The sequence below is a fragment of the Orycteropus afer genome, unplaced genomic scaffold (genome assembly GCF_000298275.1).
Source record: "Orycteropus afer afer isolate SDZICR_OR568_19922 unplaced genomic scaffold, OryAfe1.0 scaffold00039, whole genome shotgun sequence".
In the NCBI taxonomy this organism is placed as follows: domain Eukaryota; kingdom Metazoa; phylum Chordata; class Mammalia; order Tubulidentata; family Orycteropodidae; genus Orycteropus; species Orycteropus afer.
The window spans coordinates 10,452,825-10,466,482 of NW_006921626.1; the positions used below are offsets into that span (position 1 = coordinate 10,452,825).

General features: G+C 40.8%; 1 protein-coding gene across 1 annotated transcript in view; it reads left to right on the plus strand.

Moving 5' to 3' along the window:
- Nucleotides 1–3,181: 3,181 nt before the first annotated feature.
- Nucleotides 3,182–13,658, plus strand: part of CNIH4 (cornichon family AMPA receptor auxiliary protein 4) — a 17,819-nt gene continuing 7,342 nt past the window's right edge. The window contains exons 1-3 of the mRNA XM_042780424.1: nucleotides 3,182–3,250; nucleotides 6,636–6,704; nucleotides 11,732–11,844. Coding sequence (XP_042636358.1) covers nucleotides 3,182–3,250; nucleotides 6,636–6,704; nucleotides 11,732–11,844 — 251 coding nt within the window. The remainder of the gene's footprint in view (nucleotides 3,251–6,635; nucleotides 6,705–11,731; nucleotides 11,845–13,658) is intronic.

A 13,658-nucleotide genomic window follows, 5' to 3' on the forward strand; every position in this document is an offset into this window, starting at 1 on the left:
AAAAATTTCTACCAGGAATAGGGAAAAGAAAAGAAGCTGAGAACTAGGACCTGGGAGTGGAAGAGTAAGAATAAAGTAAAAAGGATAACAGTATTAATAATAATAGTTGTTTTAAAACATACAAATACAAGCAGACTAATCACCAGAAAAAAGGAAGCAAAAAAGAAAAAAATATATAAAAAGAAAAAAAAAATTAAAAAAGAGAAAACAAATCAGTGGAGGATAGGGCAGGGCACCCAGGCTCTTTCTGAGCACACAGACTCTGATGGAGTTCTTGCAGGCCCAGAAGATGGGTTTGAGTGGGGGATGGCTGCACCTCCGTTCACCAAGCGGGTGTGGGGTATAAGAGTAACAAGAGGAATGTCGTACCGTTTCAGTCTTGCAGGTCCAGAGTGTCCTTGGGGTTGCTGGCAAGCAGAACCAGTTCGTAAGCCCCTGAAATTTGCAAGAGCGCTGTCTCTTTAAATATCCAAAATGGTCTAGCCACTTGTGAACATTCAAAATGGCAGCGCCCTCCAGACAGGGAAAAGTCCACAGCTCAGCCCATGTTTCTCTTTACCTTCTCCGTTTATTCCCAGCCACCAGAGCAGTCCTCTGTGCAGTTCCTGGCTAGCAGGGCTGATTTTTAGGTTAATTCTTAGGTCCTACCACCACTCGGCACTCTCAAAGCTGTCTGTGCCATGGTGTCAGGGTTGCTCAGGATCGCTGCCAGACCGCAGCTCGGTCTGTCTCTTTTTTGGTATTTTCATGCAAATTCTTCTGCTATTTGCTTAATCCATTTCTATATTCTTCCCTTCAAAGCTCGTGGTCCAGGATTATCTTCTGTGTCTGTGTTAATTGGTTTCCCTTTTCTTTGTTGAAGAGGGTCTGTGCAGTCTTTCTGCCTAGTCCACCATCTTCACTTTCCTCTGACCTTTTCTTAAAACTCTCTCACCCTTATTCATTATGCTTTAGTTACATTGATCTTTTTTGTTTTTCTTAAACACATGAAGCTTGTACATGCAATAGGGCCTTTGCAATCACTGTTCCCACTGTCTGGAATGCTTTCCCTGCAAATCTTCACATAGCTGTTATTCACATTTCACCGTAAATATTCAGTATAGTTTTCTCTGATCAGTCTACAAAATGTTTTCACATATTCTTCACAGTACTTACAACTGCCTGACATTATAGATTGTCCATCTCCCTCACTGTAATGTGTTAAAGAGTAAAAGAGGCTATTCTGTAAAAGTGAACAAAAGAATTTTATTGAGGGTGAAAATACAAAAGTACCAAGTGTTCCAACATTCTGAGGGAGAGGTAAGCTTTTATATAGCAAAGGAGAGAAGGGAGTATGTGGCCACAATCATGGATGCTTAGGATTATGTATAGCCATAAGACTCTAGCAAGTTAAAATTCTACAAGGATATCTGATTTATTTTTAACATAGATTTCTTAGTATCAACCTAGCAAGTAAGTTTCTGAAATATTTATCTATCTATATTTTTTCTGGGACATGCACATTCTCCCAAGATTATCTCAACCATTTTCCTGACAAACATTTCTTCACCAACTATCCATTGTTTCCTGAGGGTGGTTAAAGTTCTACAAGAAGTTTTACATATCATTAAGGCTCTAAACCATAGGTTCTATTCTTAGGAAGGCAGAAAGGAAGATTTAGGACAAGCTAAAGCCTAATTCAAAAAATGGAGTTTTGATTCAGACCAGGTGAGTCATTTTCAATAATGCCAAGCATCTCAGTTTTCTAGTGCCCTCACACATATGTAAGCTACAGGAACATAGAAAATTTTTCTCTCTTGTTCACTCTAAGATCTACAACAGTACCTACCATATGATCCCACTCCTAACTTCCTGACATGATTATGTTCCAAAGACCAGGTTGTTATGCAAAAATTGGTGTTATGCAACAATAGGTTACAAAATGGAGGATACCCACGTCAATATATAACTGCCAAATTACATCATTATATAACTGCCAAAACACTGAGAACCATGGCCCAGCCAAGTTGACACATAACCTTAATCATCACAGCCAGCATTACTCTTGCCTTGTTCCTCAATATTTGTTACTGCCAGACGTGCATTGTTAACATAAAAAGTTGTCAGATAGTAGATGTTTTCACTATTGTCCTAAATGCAAAATGTTGCTTAAAATAGTAAGTGTAGAGTAGGTGTAGCTGCTAAAAAAATATTGGTTATGAATAAATAAATGACTTTGATATAATTTCCTCATAGCTGATATCCTTTAAAATGATCTTTTTCATGTATTTATCTGCCAGTTTTTTGCCTATTCTTCCCACCCACTCCAGGAGAGTAGGGACCTTGTCTGCCTTGTTTATATCTCTATCTCCAGAGTCTACAGAAATTGTTGACATATTGTAGGTGTAGTTTCAGCAAATATTTGTTAGATGAATGGATGAATAAGATCAAGTAAGTATTCAGTTTTCAATGATTTTGAAGTCCATGGGGAAAGAGACATTTCTGTAACAGAGGATAAGCAAGGGGCTATGAGAGCTCTGGAGAAAGAGAGATCAGGAAGTATAAATCTCAAGTATCAAGCCAGGAGTGTTGAAGTTAAACGTATGCGTTGAGGTGAAAACCCTTTACCACTCCCAATTGGGTCAGGGATGCAGAGGGCAGAGAATATGATATTTTAACACATGGCCAATACATTCTACAGCGTATTTAGCAGATTATAAGCATTCAGCAAACATCCATTCAATAATTGCTTGTCACATGCTCTGTTGGCCTAGTGCCTAAGGCATTTGACTACTAACCAGAACCACCAGAATGCTGGTGGTTCAAACCCACCAGCCGCTCCTTGAAAGGAAGACTGGGCAATCTACTTCCTTAGAGATACAATCTTGGAAACCCAAGGAGGGGTCGCTATGAGTCGAAATCTACTAGACGGCAGGGAGTAATTGCTTGTCACAATTTCTGGAAATAATCATATTTAGGGCAGGAGCCCTACTTAAGGATCCGTACTAATAAACTACATTTCCCACCATGCATCAGGATTATGAATTTAGAATTTTCAAAAATTTCAACTACAACTCCCGGCATGCCGGACTACACGCCCCAGCAGGCCGGGAAAAGGACCTATCAGGGGCGGGGCGGGGCGGGTAGGGTACGGGCACTGCAGCAGGTTTGACGGAAGGAGCGGCGGCGGAGGACCGGGAGGATGGAGGCGGTAGTGTTCGTCTTCTCGCTCCTCGATTGTTGTGCGCTCATCTTCCTCTCCGTCTACTTTGTATCCTTGGCTGAGGCGGGCGGAAGCGAGCGTAGGCCGGCCTGGGGCCCGCCGCCAGAGGAGCCAGGCTGAGGGTGGGCCCGGTTAGGGACCAGGGCAGGTGATCGGGTGCTAGGGAAGCTCCCGGCGCAGGGAGCGGCTTCCTCGGGCACTGACTCGCGGCGCAGGCAGCCTGGAGGGGTGTGGCGAGCCCGAGCGGAGGTGCGCCCGGGCTGCCCTACTTGGCCCGGCCTTGCTCCGCCCTGCGTGGATTGCTGGCCTCCCCTCACCCAGTGGTCCTAGCGGGCCTTCCTCCTGATAGGCAGGCAGCTTCGTCGCCCCGGCTGAGTTTTGTCCTGGGCGAGGGCCCACTTTTGGCTGCCCTTTGGGCCCTCCGGAGAGAAAGGGCACGGTTTTCCGTGAAGAGCCCCCAAGCTGGGCCCTTTGTCGGATGCCAGCGTCCTGGGAACGCGTACCCACGTCAGGTCGCGGTCGCTAGCTGACAGTCTGGCGCTAGGGCAAGCGGAGGCGGTTTGCCGCCTCTTGTCAGTCTCGGGGCAACTCCCCCCGTCGTCTTTGTTCTCGCGGGTGTTGGTACTTGAGGGGACCGTTCACATCCAGGAGTTGACTCATTTCTAAAGGGGTAATTTGCTTTCTTCACGATGCTCTTTTGTAGTGAATTTTAGGAAGAATTTATTTTAAAAAACATCTGGTAGTTTGGTTGCCTCTGGCAGTTGGAGTTCTGGAAATTGAGTAGCTGTGCACATGTTTTCGTTTCCAGTCGTCTCAACTTTTAAAATTATCACATGCCCCTTTCTGACCGAGTTAAGTTTTTTATTTGCCAGATCATGCTGGTTTGTTGTACAGACTCTTTTTTCAGCGTGTTTTCATATTTTATTATGTGCTTTATAGTTAGTGGAAAGGAGCAAACTTTGTAATCCGAATTACTTGCTCATCTAGTTATTGACAATGCACATCACTTCTCTGAGCCTCAGTTTTGTTTTCTTTGTGGTGGGGGGAAATATTTACTTCCCCCAAAAAAATCCAAAACACCAAACTCACTGCCGTGGAGTCGTTTTGGACTCATAGTGACCCCTCCTTGGGTTTCTGAGGGAGTATCTCTAAGGAAGTAGATCGCTCAACCTTCCTTCCGAGGAGTGGCTGGTGGGTTTGAACCGCCAGCCTTCTGGTTTGCAGTCAGGAGCCTTAGGCACTACACTAGCAGAGCTACTTCTGTAGTGATACTGCCTCTGAAACCCAAGAAGGTGTCGCTATGAGTCGGATCCTACTGCACAGCAGTGGGTGGTGGTGGTGGTGGTGGTAATGAGTATACCACTTGGAGCACATGGTTGATTTTGACTATAGTAGAAGGTCAGGTAGGAAAGGCAGAATTAAGGGTAGAATTAGATAAAATTTTGGTAACCTTGAATGCTAGACTTTAACTTTTATCCTCTAGGCAATAGGGAACCGTTGAAAGTTTTTGGCATAAAGAGGTCTGTTAGGAAAGTGAAGATGAATCTGCTTTAAGAAGATAAATCTTCAGTGGGGGTTGGAAACAGGGCAGACTGGAAGATAAGACTGTTTAGAGCAAAGGTTCATCTGGATTTGAAACAGTCTTAACTGTGAGCAAATGAAAACAGGGATTAAGGTGAGTAAGAAGAAATGATTAATAAGACCTTGTAATGACTAATTATGTGATAGGACGTAGAAAGCAAAGACTCAAAACCAAAACCCACTGCCATTGAGTCGATTCCAACTCATAGCGACCCCCATTGGATTTCCAAAGCAGTAAATCTTTACGGAAGTAGATTGCCCAGTCTTCCTTCTGTGGAGTGGCAGACAGCATTCCAAATTTTGAGTTTGTAAGGCCATTGAAGGAGTTCTGGTTGCATAGCAGTTAACTCATTCCGCTGCTAACCAAAAGGTTGATGATGGTTGGAACTTATCAGCCACTCTGTGAGAGAAAGGTGACACAGTCTGTTTTGTAAAGATTTACAGCCTTAGAAACCCCATGGGGGCGGTTCTACTCTGTCCTGTAGGGTTGCGGTGAGTCTGAGTCAGCTTGATGACAGTGGATTTCTTTTTTTTTTTTTTTATTTTAAGAGCTTGTTTTACACTCAACGTGACGTGTACATTTAGTTTCATTCCCTATTCGCCATGTCCAACCCTAACCCAGTCTCCTCCCCTCCCTACCCTGCAACTCTCCCCCTGTGCCCCTCATATTTATGTACTCCTGTTTGTCCTGCATTTCCTCAGTTTGAATGTTGGTCCTCTGGTGTCCCATGGTCTATTTGCTCTAAGGAATGTATTACCATAGAGTATGTGGGTGCAGCATCCTGGGTTGAGTGGTCTGTGTGTACATCTTGTTAACTATTGGGCTGAGAGCCCGCCCCTGGTGGTGAGTTTTATTCCAGGTGTAGAATGTATTCCAGGGCCATAGTATTGGGAGTCTCACCAGATTTAAGTGGATTTCTTTTTGATTGAAGGTTGTTGACAAAAATAAGACAAATTGGAGGAGAAGCAATTTTGTGGGGAAAGTGATAAGCTTAATTTTGGATGTGTTGAGGTGATAGGGGGATATCAGTGTTTAATATTTAGTTGAGAATACTTCCTTTTACTTTTTTAATGGACATTTTCAAACATAAACAAAAATAGAGCAGTGCAAAAAACCTCATGTTTCCTTGCCTCACCTTAGTGATTTTCAACATTTTGCCATTATTTTTTCTCTTCTCCCCAACTACTGAGGGTAGAGATGGTAGGGATTTTAAAGTAAATTCCTAAACTTTGTATCACTCAATTAAAGAGTCTTACTTTTCATTTTATGTCCGTCTGCCTCCCTTACATTATTATTTGTAGGTTTATATTTTATACTAAAAATTATTTTTGGCCTAATTTCAGTATTAAACTAAATGTGTTTACTGTGGGAACTTTGAAAATTACAGGAAAGTATTAAGGAAAAGAAATCAAATGTAATCTGACTTTTGAGACATAACCACTACCAACGTATGACTATGCTTTATTTACAGTTTCATATTCTGTTTTCTTTACTCACATCCTAAGTCTTCAAAGACTTTTTATGGATATGTTATAAACAAACACTTTTCCTACTATTGGGAATTCAGCCTCTTAACATTTAAACTTTTTTTATGGGTGTTGTTTTCTGTTTCTTATAGCCATTAGTACACATTTGAGCAATTCAGACCAAGTGAGTTTGAGTTCCTTGTATGGATCAGATTAGAACTGAGCATAATAAAAGGATTGTTTGTGAAAATCATTTGTTGAGAAGAACATAAATAAGAAAATTGAGTTACCTTTAAGTAAACACAGGATTATCCCCAGTTGCTTTTTAAAACTTAAAAAATTTAGTCATTACATAAAACTAATCATTCCTTATCTTGATCCTCAGATAATTACATTGTCTGATTTAGAATGTGATTACATTAACGCTAGATCATGTTGCTCAAAATTAAACAAGGTAAGATATTTCTTTGCTCATTTTCTGGTATTGAAATCAGCTTTTTATTTTCTGTGTTTAAAGATTATTATAGCTACTCAAGATATATATACATGTATATATATGTATGTATTTGATTTTTAGAATGCACATTATCTATTATTCACGTGAAGTTGATTGAGCTACTGTGTTTTGCAGTGAAATTATAATAAGATTTCTTTTCATATTAGGATTCATGAGTTGGAGATCTGATTTCTTTACTCTGCCTCTTCCATGTACCCTTGACATCATTTCTTAAGCTAGGCAAGGGTTCATTATGAGGGTAATTACTGTCTTCTGTGTCCAAACCCCCTCCTCCACACTCAAGGAAAAAAAGTTCAGTCTGTCTGTTTTTAGTTGAATGAAAGAAGACCTCTGTGTGGCTTGCTGAAAAATAGAATTAATTGGCCGATTTGTTTTAAAGCAATTTTATCTTTAGTTTAGTCAGAACTTTATATTGGCAAGAATACTCTCAACTTGCAGAGATTGTCTAGATACGTGGAAACCAGTTGGTCCTCATTTACTTTATGAGATGAGCATACAGAAAAGCTTTCAAGATGAAAGTTCATATAAAAATACAGTACTAAGAGGTGATTTTTGGCTTGACCTAAAAATGATGCCCATGTGTCTTTTCACATCTTCAGTGTGCTTAAGTTTCTCTGGCCCATGAAAGAATGAAGTTACACTTGGACGGTTAAAATTTCTAGTAAACTATCTTTCTCCTCATCTTTAGAAGAATTTTTTTTTTTTTAAATCAAGTGGATCATCTGTATCACTTCATATTTCTTGTTTAATTAATATTTTAGGTATTTTGTGGGTTTTCTTTTATAAAAATAAAAATCAGTACAAAGAATATTACCTAGATTCTTTTGCTGAGAAAGTTACTCCTTTGATTTGAGTTTAATTATTATATTTTTTAATGTTAATTGTTATTTTTATGAAAGTTATGCTTGTACACAGCTGAAGTCAAAGGTAATATGAAGCTTATAGTGAAAATCAGCAGTCCCTTTCTGACCCTTTAAAGTCTAGATATAAGTACCCCAACCGCAAACATCTTCTGTTTTTTCCTGGCTAAATTTATATTCAATGTTTACATCATTATGATGTAGTATTATAATAATATGTTTTATTGCTGGGCTTCACAGTAGACAGTGATTGCATTTTTCTCTTTTTATTTGGTAGCTTTGTCTTTCCTAATGTTAATAATTACCGCATTTCTTTATTTCTATTTACCTGTTACTAAATCTTTCCAAATCATCTGCAAAGCCCTTCAGTACTATTTTCTACATAGTCACACATACTAAAATTACCGATCAGTTAAGTTTTTTCCCTGGTGACATTTCTCCTAAAGATCGCCATCCTTTTGCTCTGCGTTTTGGACTGGCTGCTTTCTGGGCCTGTGTCATGCCTTTCATCCTGGGACCCCTGTTCTAGATCTCCTGATTCTTGGAGAATCATGTTTTTAATTACATCATTTTACTGGAGTAACTTCTTGAGATAAGATACTTGGGAAATTAAATTTTCAAGCCTTGCATGTCTGAAAATGTCTTGTACTTACTCTTGTGATTGGTAGTTTTTCAGAGTACAGAATTCTAGGTTGGAAGAGATTTTTCTTTCAGAATTGAAGACTTTGCTCAGTTGTGCTTGCACTTTCATTGTTGTTCAAGTTAGGAAGTGTTCTGGTTACCTAGTACCACTCTGACAAGAAATACACCACAAATGGGATGGCCTTTACAAATAGGAGTTTATTCTCTTACAGTTTGGAGGCATTAAGTCTCAGTTCATAGCGCCAGGCTCTAGGGGCTGGGTGAAAGCCCCTCAGCCTTGGAGTTCAACTCTGCCTCCTGCTCCCAGCCCACTGGAGCTAGAGGCTTTTCTTCACTCAGACAGCTGTTGGCTGCTGACAAACCCAAGTTTGACAAGTAAAAAGGCACAGTCCCAGTGTTACCAAACCACATGGCAGGCCATTAATTCAAGTCCATTGTAAGTTCCCAGGTCAGCAGAGCATGGCAGGCTGCTAAACAACGGCACAGCTATATGCAGAGTCCAAGCGTGCCGTATACTAGACACCATTCCCCAAGGCTTCTGCTTATATACAGGAAGCAGACCACAGTCCCTAAGGCAGCTACTCAGCTGCTCACAGTAGATTCCACCATGGAGTTGATTACCAGTCTCGTCATGGGGAATACAGCATCCAGCTGCTCAGCCATTCAACCAGGCCCAGCCAAGTTGACACCCAAACTGAACTACCACAGTTCTACCCCTTGTCAACTTGGCATCTGTACAGATCTCTCTCACTGGGTGGCTCCAGTCCCCTAGTTCCTCTAAGTGGCGACCTGACCCCCTTGGCCTGGTGGCCCGTTCCTCTTCTCTTGGGCATGGCAGCCCCGCCCCCTCACTCTTGTGCAGTGGCTGTGTCTCCATCCCACTGGCTCACATAAACCAACAGCCCCACACTACAGAACCAAGTTGGTGAAGGTCTGGCTCTTTGAAACCTATGGGGCTCTGGTGGTTCCACCCACAAAGGCCATGGTCCTACCCTTGAGGCTGAGGCAGCTCTGCTTCCTGTTTGCTTGATCTCTCCACTTCTGCCGATTAATGCTCGAGGGCAATTCACTCTGCCAGGAATCTTCCTGCCCTAAAGGACATTTACCTTTCTTGCTCTGTGGGCCAGCCAACCTGCTACTCCATCGCATGCCGGTCTGTTCTACCAATTAATGCCCAAAGGCAACCCACTCCACCAGGAAGCTGCCTACCCAATGGCACCCAGCTTTCTCCTCTGTAGGCTGGTAAGCCTGTTGCTGTTTAATGCTGGTCTCTGGGCTCTGCTGCTGCTGTCTCTCATGCTGGTTTCTCGGCTTTGCTCGTGCCATCTCTCATGCCGTACGTTAGGATCTCTCTGCCAGGGTCTTGGGTCACGGACGCACTCCATTCCTGTTTGACATTTTAGGTATATGTCAGAGCATCACCTCACTCTCTTGGTATCATATTCTGTTCTGGTTACCTAGTGCTGTTATGACAAGAATATCTACCATAAATGGGATGGCCTTAACAAACAGGAGTTCATTCTCTTACAGTTTGGAGGTTCAAAGTGCCAGGCTCTAGGGCCTATGTGAAAACCTTTGGCTTCAGCTCTGCCTCTTGCTCCCAGCCCACTGAAGCTAGAGGCATCTCTTCACTTGGGCAGCTACTGGCTGCTGAGGCTAACAAGCCCAAGGTTGACAAATAAAATGGCACAGTCCCAATGTTACCAAACCACGTGGCAGGCCATTCATTCAAGTCCATTGAAAGTCCCAAGGTCGGCAGAGCATGGCAGACTACTCAACAACGATAATGGCTGCATGTAGAGTTCAAGCATGCCATAAGCTAGAGACCAGTCCCAAAGCTATTTCTTATATGCAGGAAGCAGACCACATCCCTAAAGCAGCTACTTAGCTGCTTTTGGTACTTCCCAACATGGAATTGATTGCCAGTCTCATCATGGGGAATAACTACCACCAGCTGCCCAGCTACTCAACTAGGCCCAGCCAAGTCAACACACAAACTTAACCACCACAATATCCAAAATGGCCTCCGCTTGTAAAGATTCAAAGTGACTGTGCCCTCGGTCACTTTAAATATCCAAAATGGCTGCCACTTGTAAACGTTCAAAATGTCTCGACCCTCAGTCACTTTAAATATCCAAAATGGCTGTACCCTCTGAACAGCAGAAAGTCCACAGCTCAGGTTGTCTCCCTCCTTACTGTTTCCCTTCCTAGTCATAGGCCACCAGCACAGTCGTCCCTGCAGCCCTTGGTGACCAGGGCGGATCTTTAGGTCAATTCTCAGGTCCCAACACCATTTGGAAATATTCAGGCTGTTGGTCCCATCAGAGTAGCTGACAGTCCGCTGCTCCGACCATCTCTGTACTCACTGTTCTTGTTCAGGTTTTTCCACTTGTTGGTGTCTAATCTGCTTCTGTGTACTTCCTTTCAAAGCTCAGGGCTCCAGGATTATCTTCTGTGTATCTGTCAATTGGTTTCTCATTTCTTTGTTGAAGTGGGTCTGTGTAACTTGTCTGCCTATTCCTCTATCTTACTGGAAGTCTAATTTTATATTTTTAAAAATGCATGTTACATATTAGAAAGTTCCAGTTGATTGCAAATTAGGTTTAAGGCCCAGAAAATCTCTTCTCCTTGGTTTAGAAAAAGTGTGTCTACATACAAGAGATATAGGATGAGTCTTCCTGGATTTGTAGTATATTACTCTGCCACTAAGTAGCTCTGTGACCATGGGTAAGTTACTTAACCTTTCTGAGTTTTGTTTTCCTTATATTTCAAACTGGGGAGTGCCATTTTCTACTTCAGTGAATATTAGCTTCCGTTTAAAAAATCTATACTTTTTAAGAGAACCCTGTCACAATAGTGGTTGATGCTTGAGAACAGAAAATTGTACAACAAACAAAAGTAGCATGGATAGGCCGTGGGATGCTACAAAGCCAGTTGCTTAGGATTCTGGCATCCGTGTTCGTTACCATGTTTGGTCAGTTTTGAGCTGTCAGTGTAAACTGTTAGAGCTACTCCCCCCCCCTTTTTTTTTCCTTAGTGTGAAATAATTTTCTTAACGATTCTGGAGATTGGAAAATGGTTAAAGTTGATAGTAACACTTGAAAGGTAGCTTATATGTGGATATCAGCCATCCCAAATTAGAGTATGAGGCTTTTTATTGGAATAAAAAGTAAATAGAGAGTGTCTTTTTTTTTCCCTCGTTGGTTGTCATTCAAAACCTACTTAGTGAATGTAAACCTTTACAGGCATAAAATGTATTGAAATTTAAGTGCTTTATTTTTAAACTGTGCCCTAATATATTTGCATGGGGTAAGCAGTATACAAATCTGGGACATCTGACTCTGAAAATAATCTTGAAATAATGGCTTGTGAGTTCTCTCTATATCCATTGATTTGGCTTCAAATAACATGTGTAGTCAAGACACAGCTGTAGAGATGTAATACTATGTTCTTCCCTTACAGTGGGTAATTCCAGAATTGATTGGCCATACCATTGTCACTGTATTAATGCTCGTTTCATTGCACTGGTTCATCTTTCTTCTCAATTTGCCTGTTGCCACTTGGAATATATATCGGTGAGTATAGTTGTTTATCTAGGAACCCTGGTGGCACAGTGGTTAAGTGCTTGGTTGCAAGCACTTTAACCAAAAGGTCGGCAGTTTGAACCCACCAGCCACTCCATGAGAAATGTGGCAGTCTGCTTCTGTAAAGATTTACAGTCTTGGAAATCCTATGGGGCAGTTCTGCTCTGTCCTGTAGGGTCAGTGTGAGTGGAAATCAACTTGACCTTGATGAGTTAGATTTGTTTATTATTTTACGTCAGGGCAGATTTGTGTTTTACAACCCTTTCTTCTCCACTAAAGTATGTGCCAGTAATAAAGTACGTGGCAGCAGAATGCTTCATTAAATCAGCATACATTTTTGTTCACTTTGGTGTATATGGCAAGTGGCAATTTACGTGGTCTTTTAATAAACACATGAATTTGTGTGTATAAATTAATGCTTAGTTGGAATGTCTAAAAACTTGTGAAATTATTTCTCATTCACCCTTTTTCCTTTAAGGATGATCAAAATCCACCTTCTTATTTATATCTACATTTTGAAACCAGAGTGTACTTGGATTGCTCCAAAGCAAATGATATTTTAAGGCCTGAAAATTAGATAATTTATTAAAATTTTGACTTAATAAATTTAGTAATGGAAGCACTAATTGGATATAATTGGGCTGTAGTATGTGGTTTATTTTCTTTCAAAGAGCTATGGGATAATCTTGACAAGACCTAGAATTATTTTTCATTTTAGTGGTTTGCTACTCTACTAAATTTTTAGGTTTCATTTTAATTTTATTTATACCTAGATTTTTTTTGGGGGGTAAAAATAATTCATTGACTCTTTTTTTGCTTTTTAATTTTGCCTTTACTGTGCTACCAGAGCTCCTAATATATTAAAAATAGTTATTGAAAAAATAATATTTTTATTGTGAATGTACATAGCAGAACATACACTAGTTCAACAGTTTCTACATTCATTAACTGATTTTTAAATGTGATTTTAAAAAATGAAGTTAGCAGCAGCAACAAAATAAAATTTTGAAGGAAAAGTACAGTTAGAGTAAAAGGACATAGAAAAGAATTAAGGAGGGGTGGTAGAAGATAGGAAACACGTCACAGAAGGCAGTAGAGGGAGTGAATGGATTTGGAGGAATATCTTATAAAGATTATGACACTAGAGCATAACTGTAGAAAGTTTTTTTTTTTTTAATTTCTTCTACATTATGAAGAATGAATATTCCAGAACACTAAACTGTGCTCATGTGGTACCTAAGGCATTTGACTGCTAACCAGAAGACTGGCATTTCAAACCCACCAGCCACTCCTCAGAAGGAAGATTGCACAATCTATTTCCATAGTGATATTGCCTTGGAAACCCAAGGAAGGGTTGCTGTGAATCGGATTCAACTCAATGGCAGTGAGTTTGGATTTTGGTTTTGGTACCAATACATGGATCTAGTAGCAGTCATTCAAAGAGAATGAGGGGATACTGTGTGGATTAAATTGGAAAATATGTGCAGCAGGATTATATTCTTACTCAATCTGCTGAGAAAATAATCAATGAAACTGGACCATATGAAGAAAAATGTGGCATCAGGATTTGAATACTCATTATTAACCTACTATGCACAGATGACACAGCCTTGCTTGCTGAAAATAAAACTTGAAGAAGGTCAAAGACTATAGCCTTCATTGGAAAGAAAATGAAAATCTCACAAATGGAGTGATAAATGATGTTGTTGCAGGTGCTATTGAGTCAGTTCCAACTCATAGACCCTCTGTACAACAGAAACACTGCCTGGTCCTGCACCAGCCTCACAATTCTTTTTTTTTTTTTT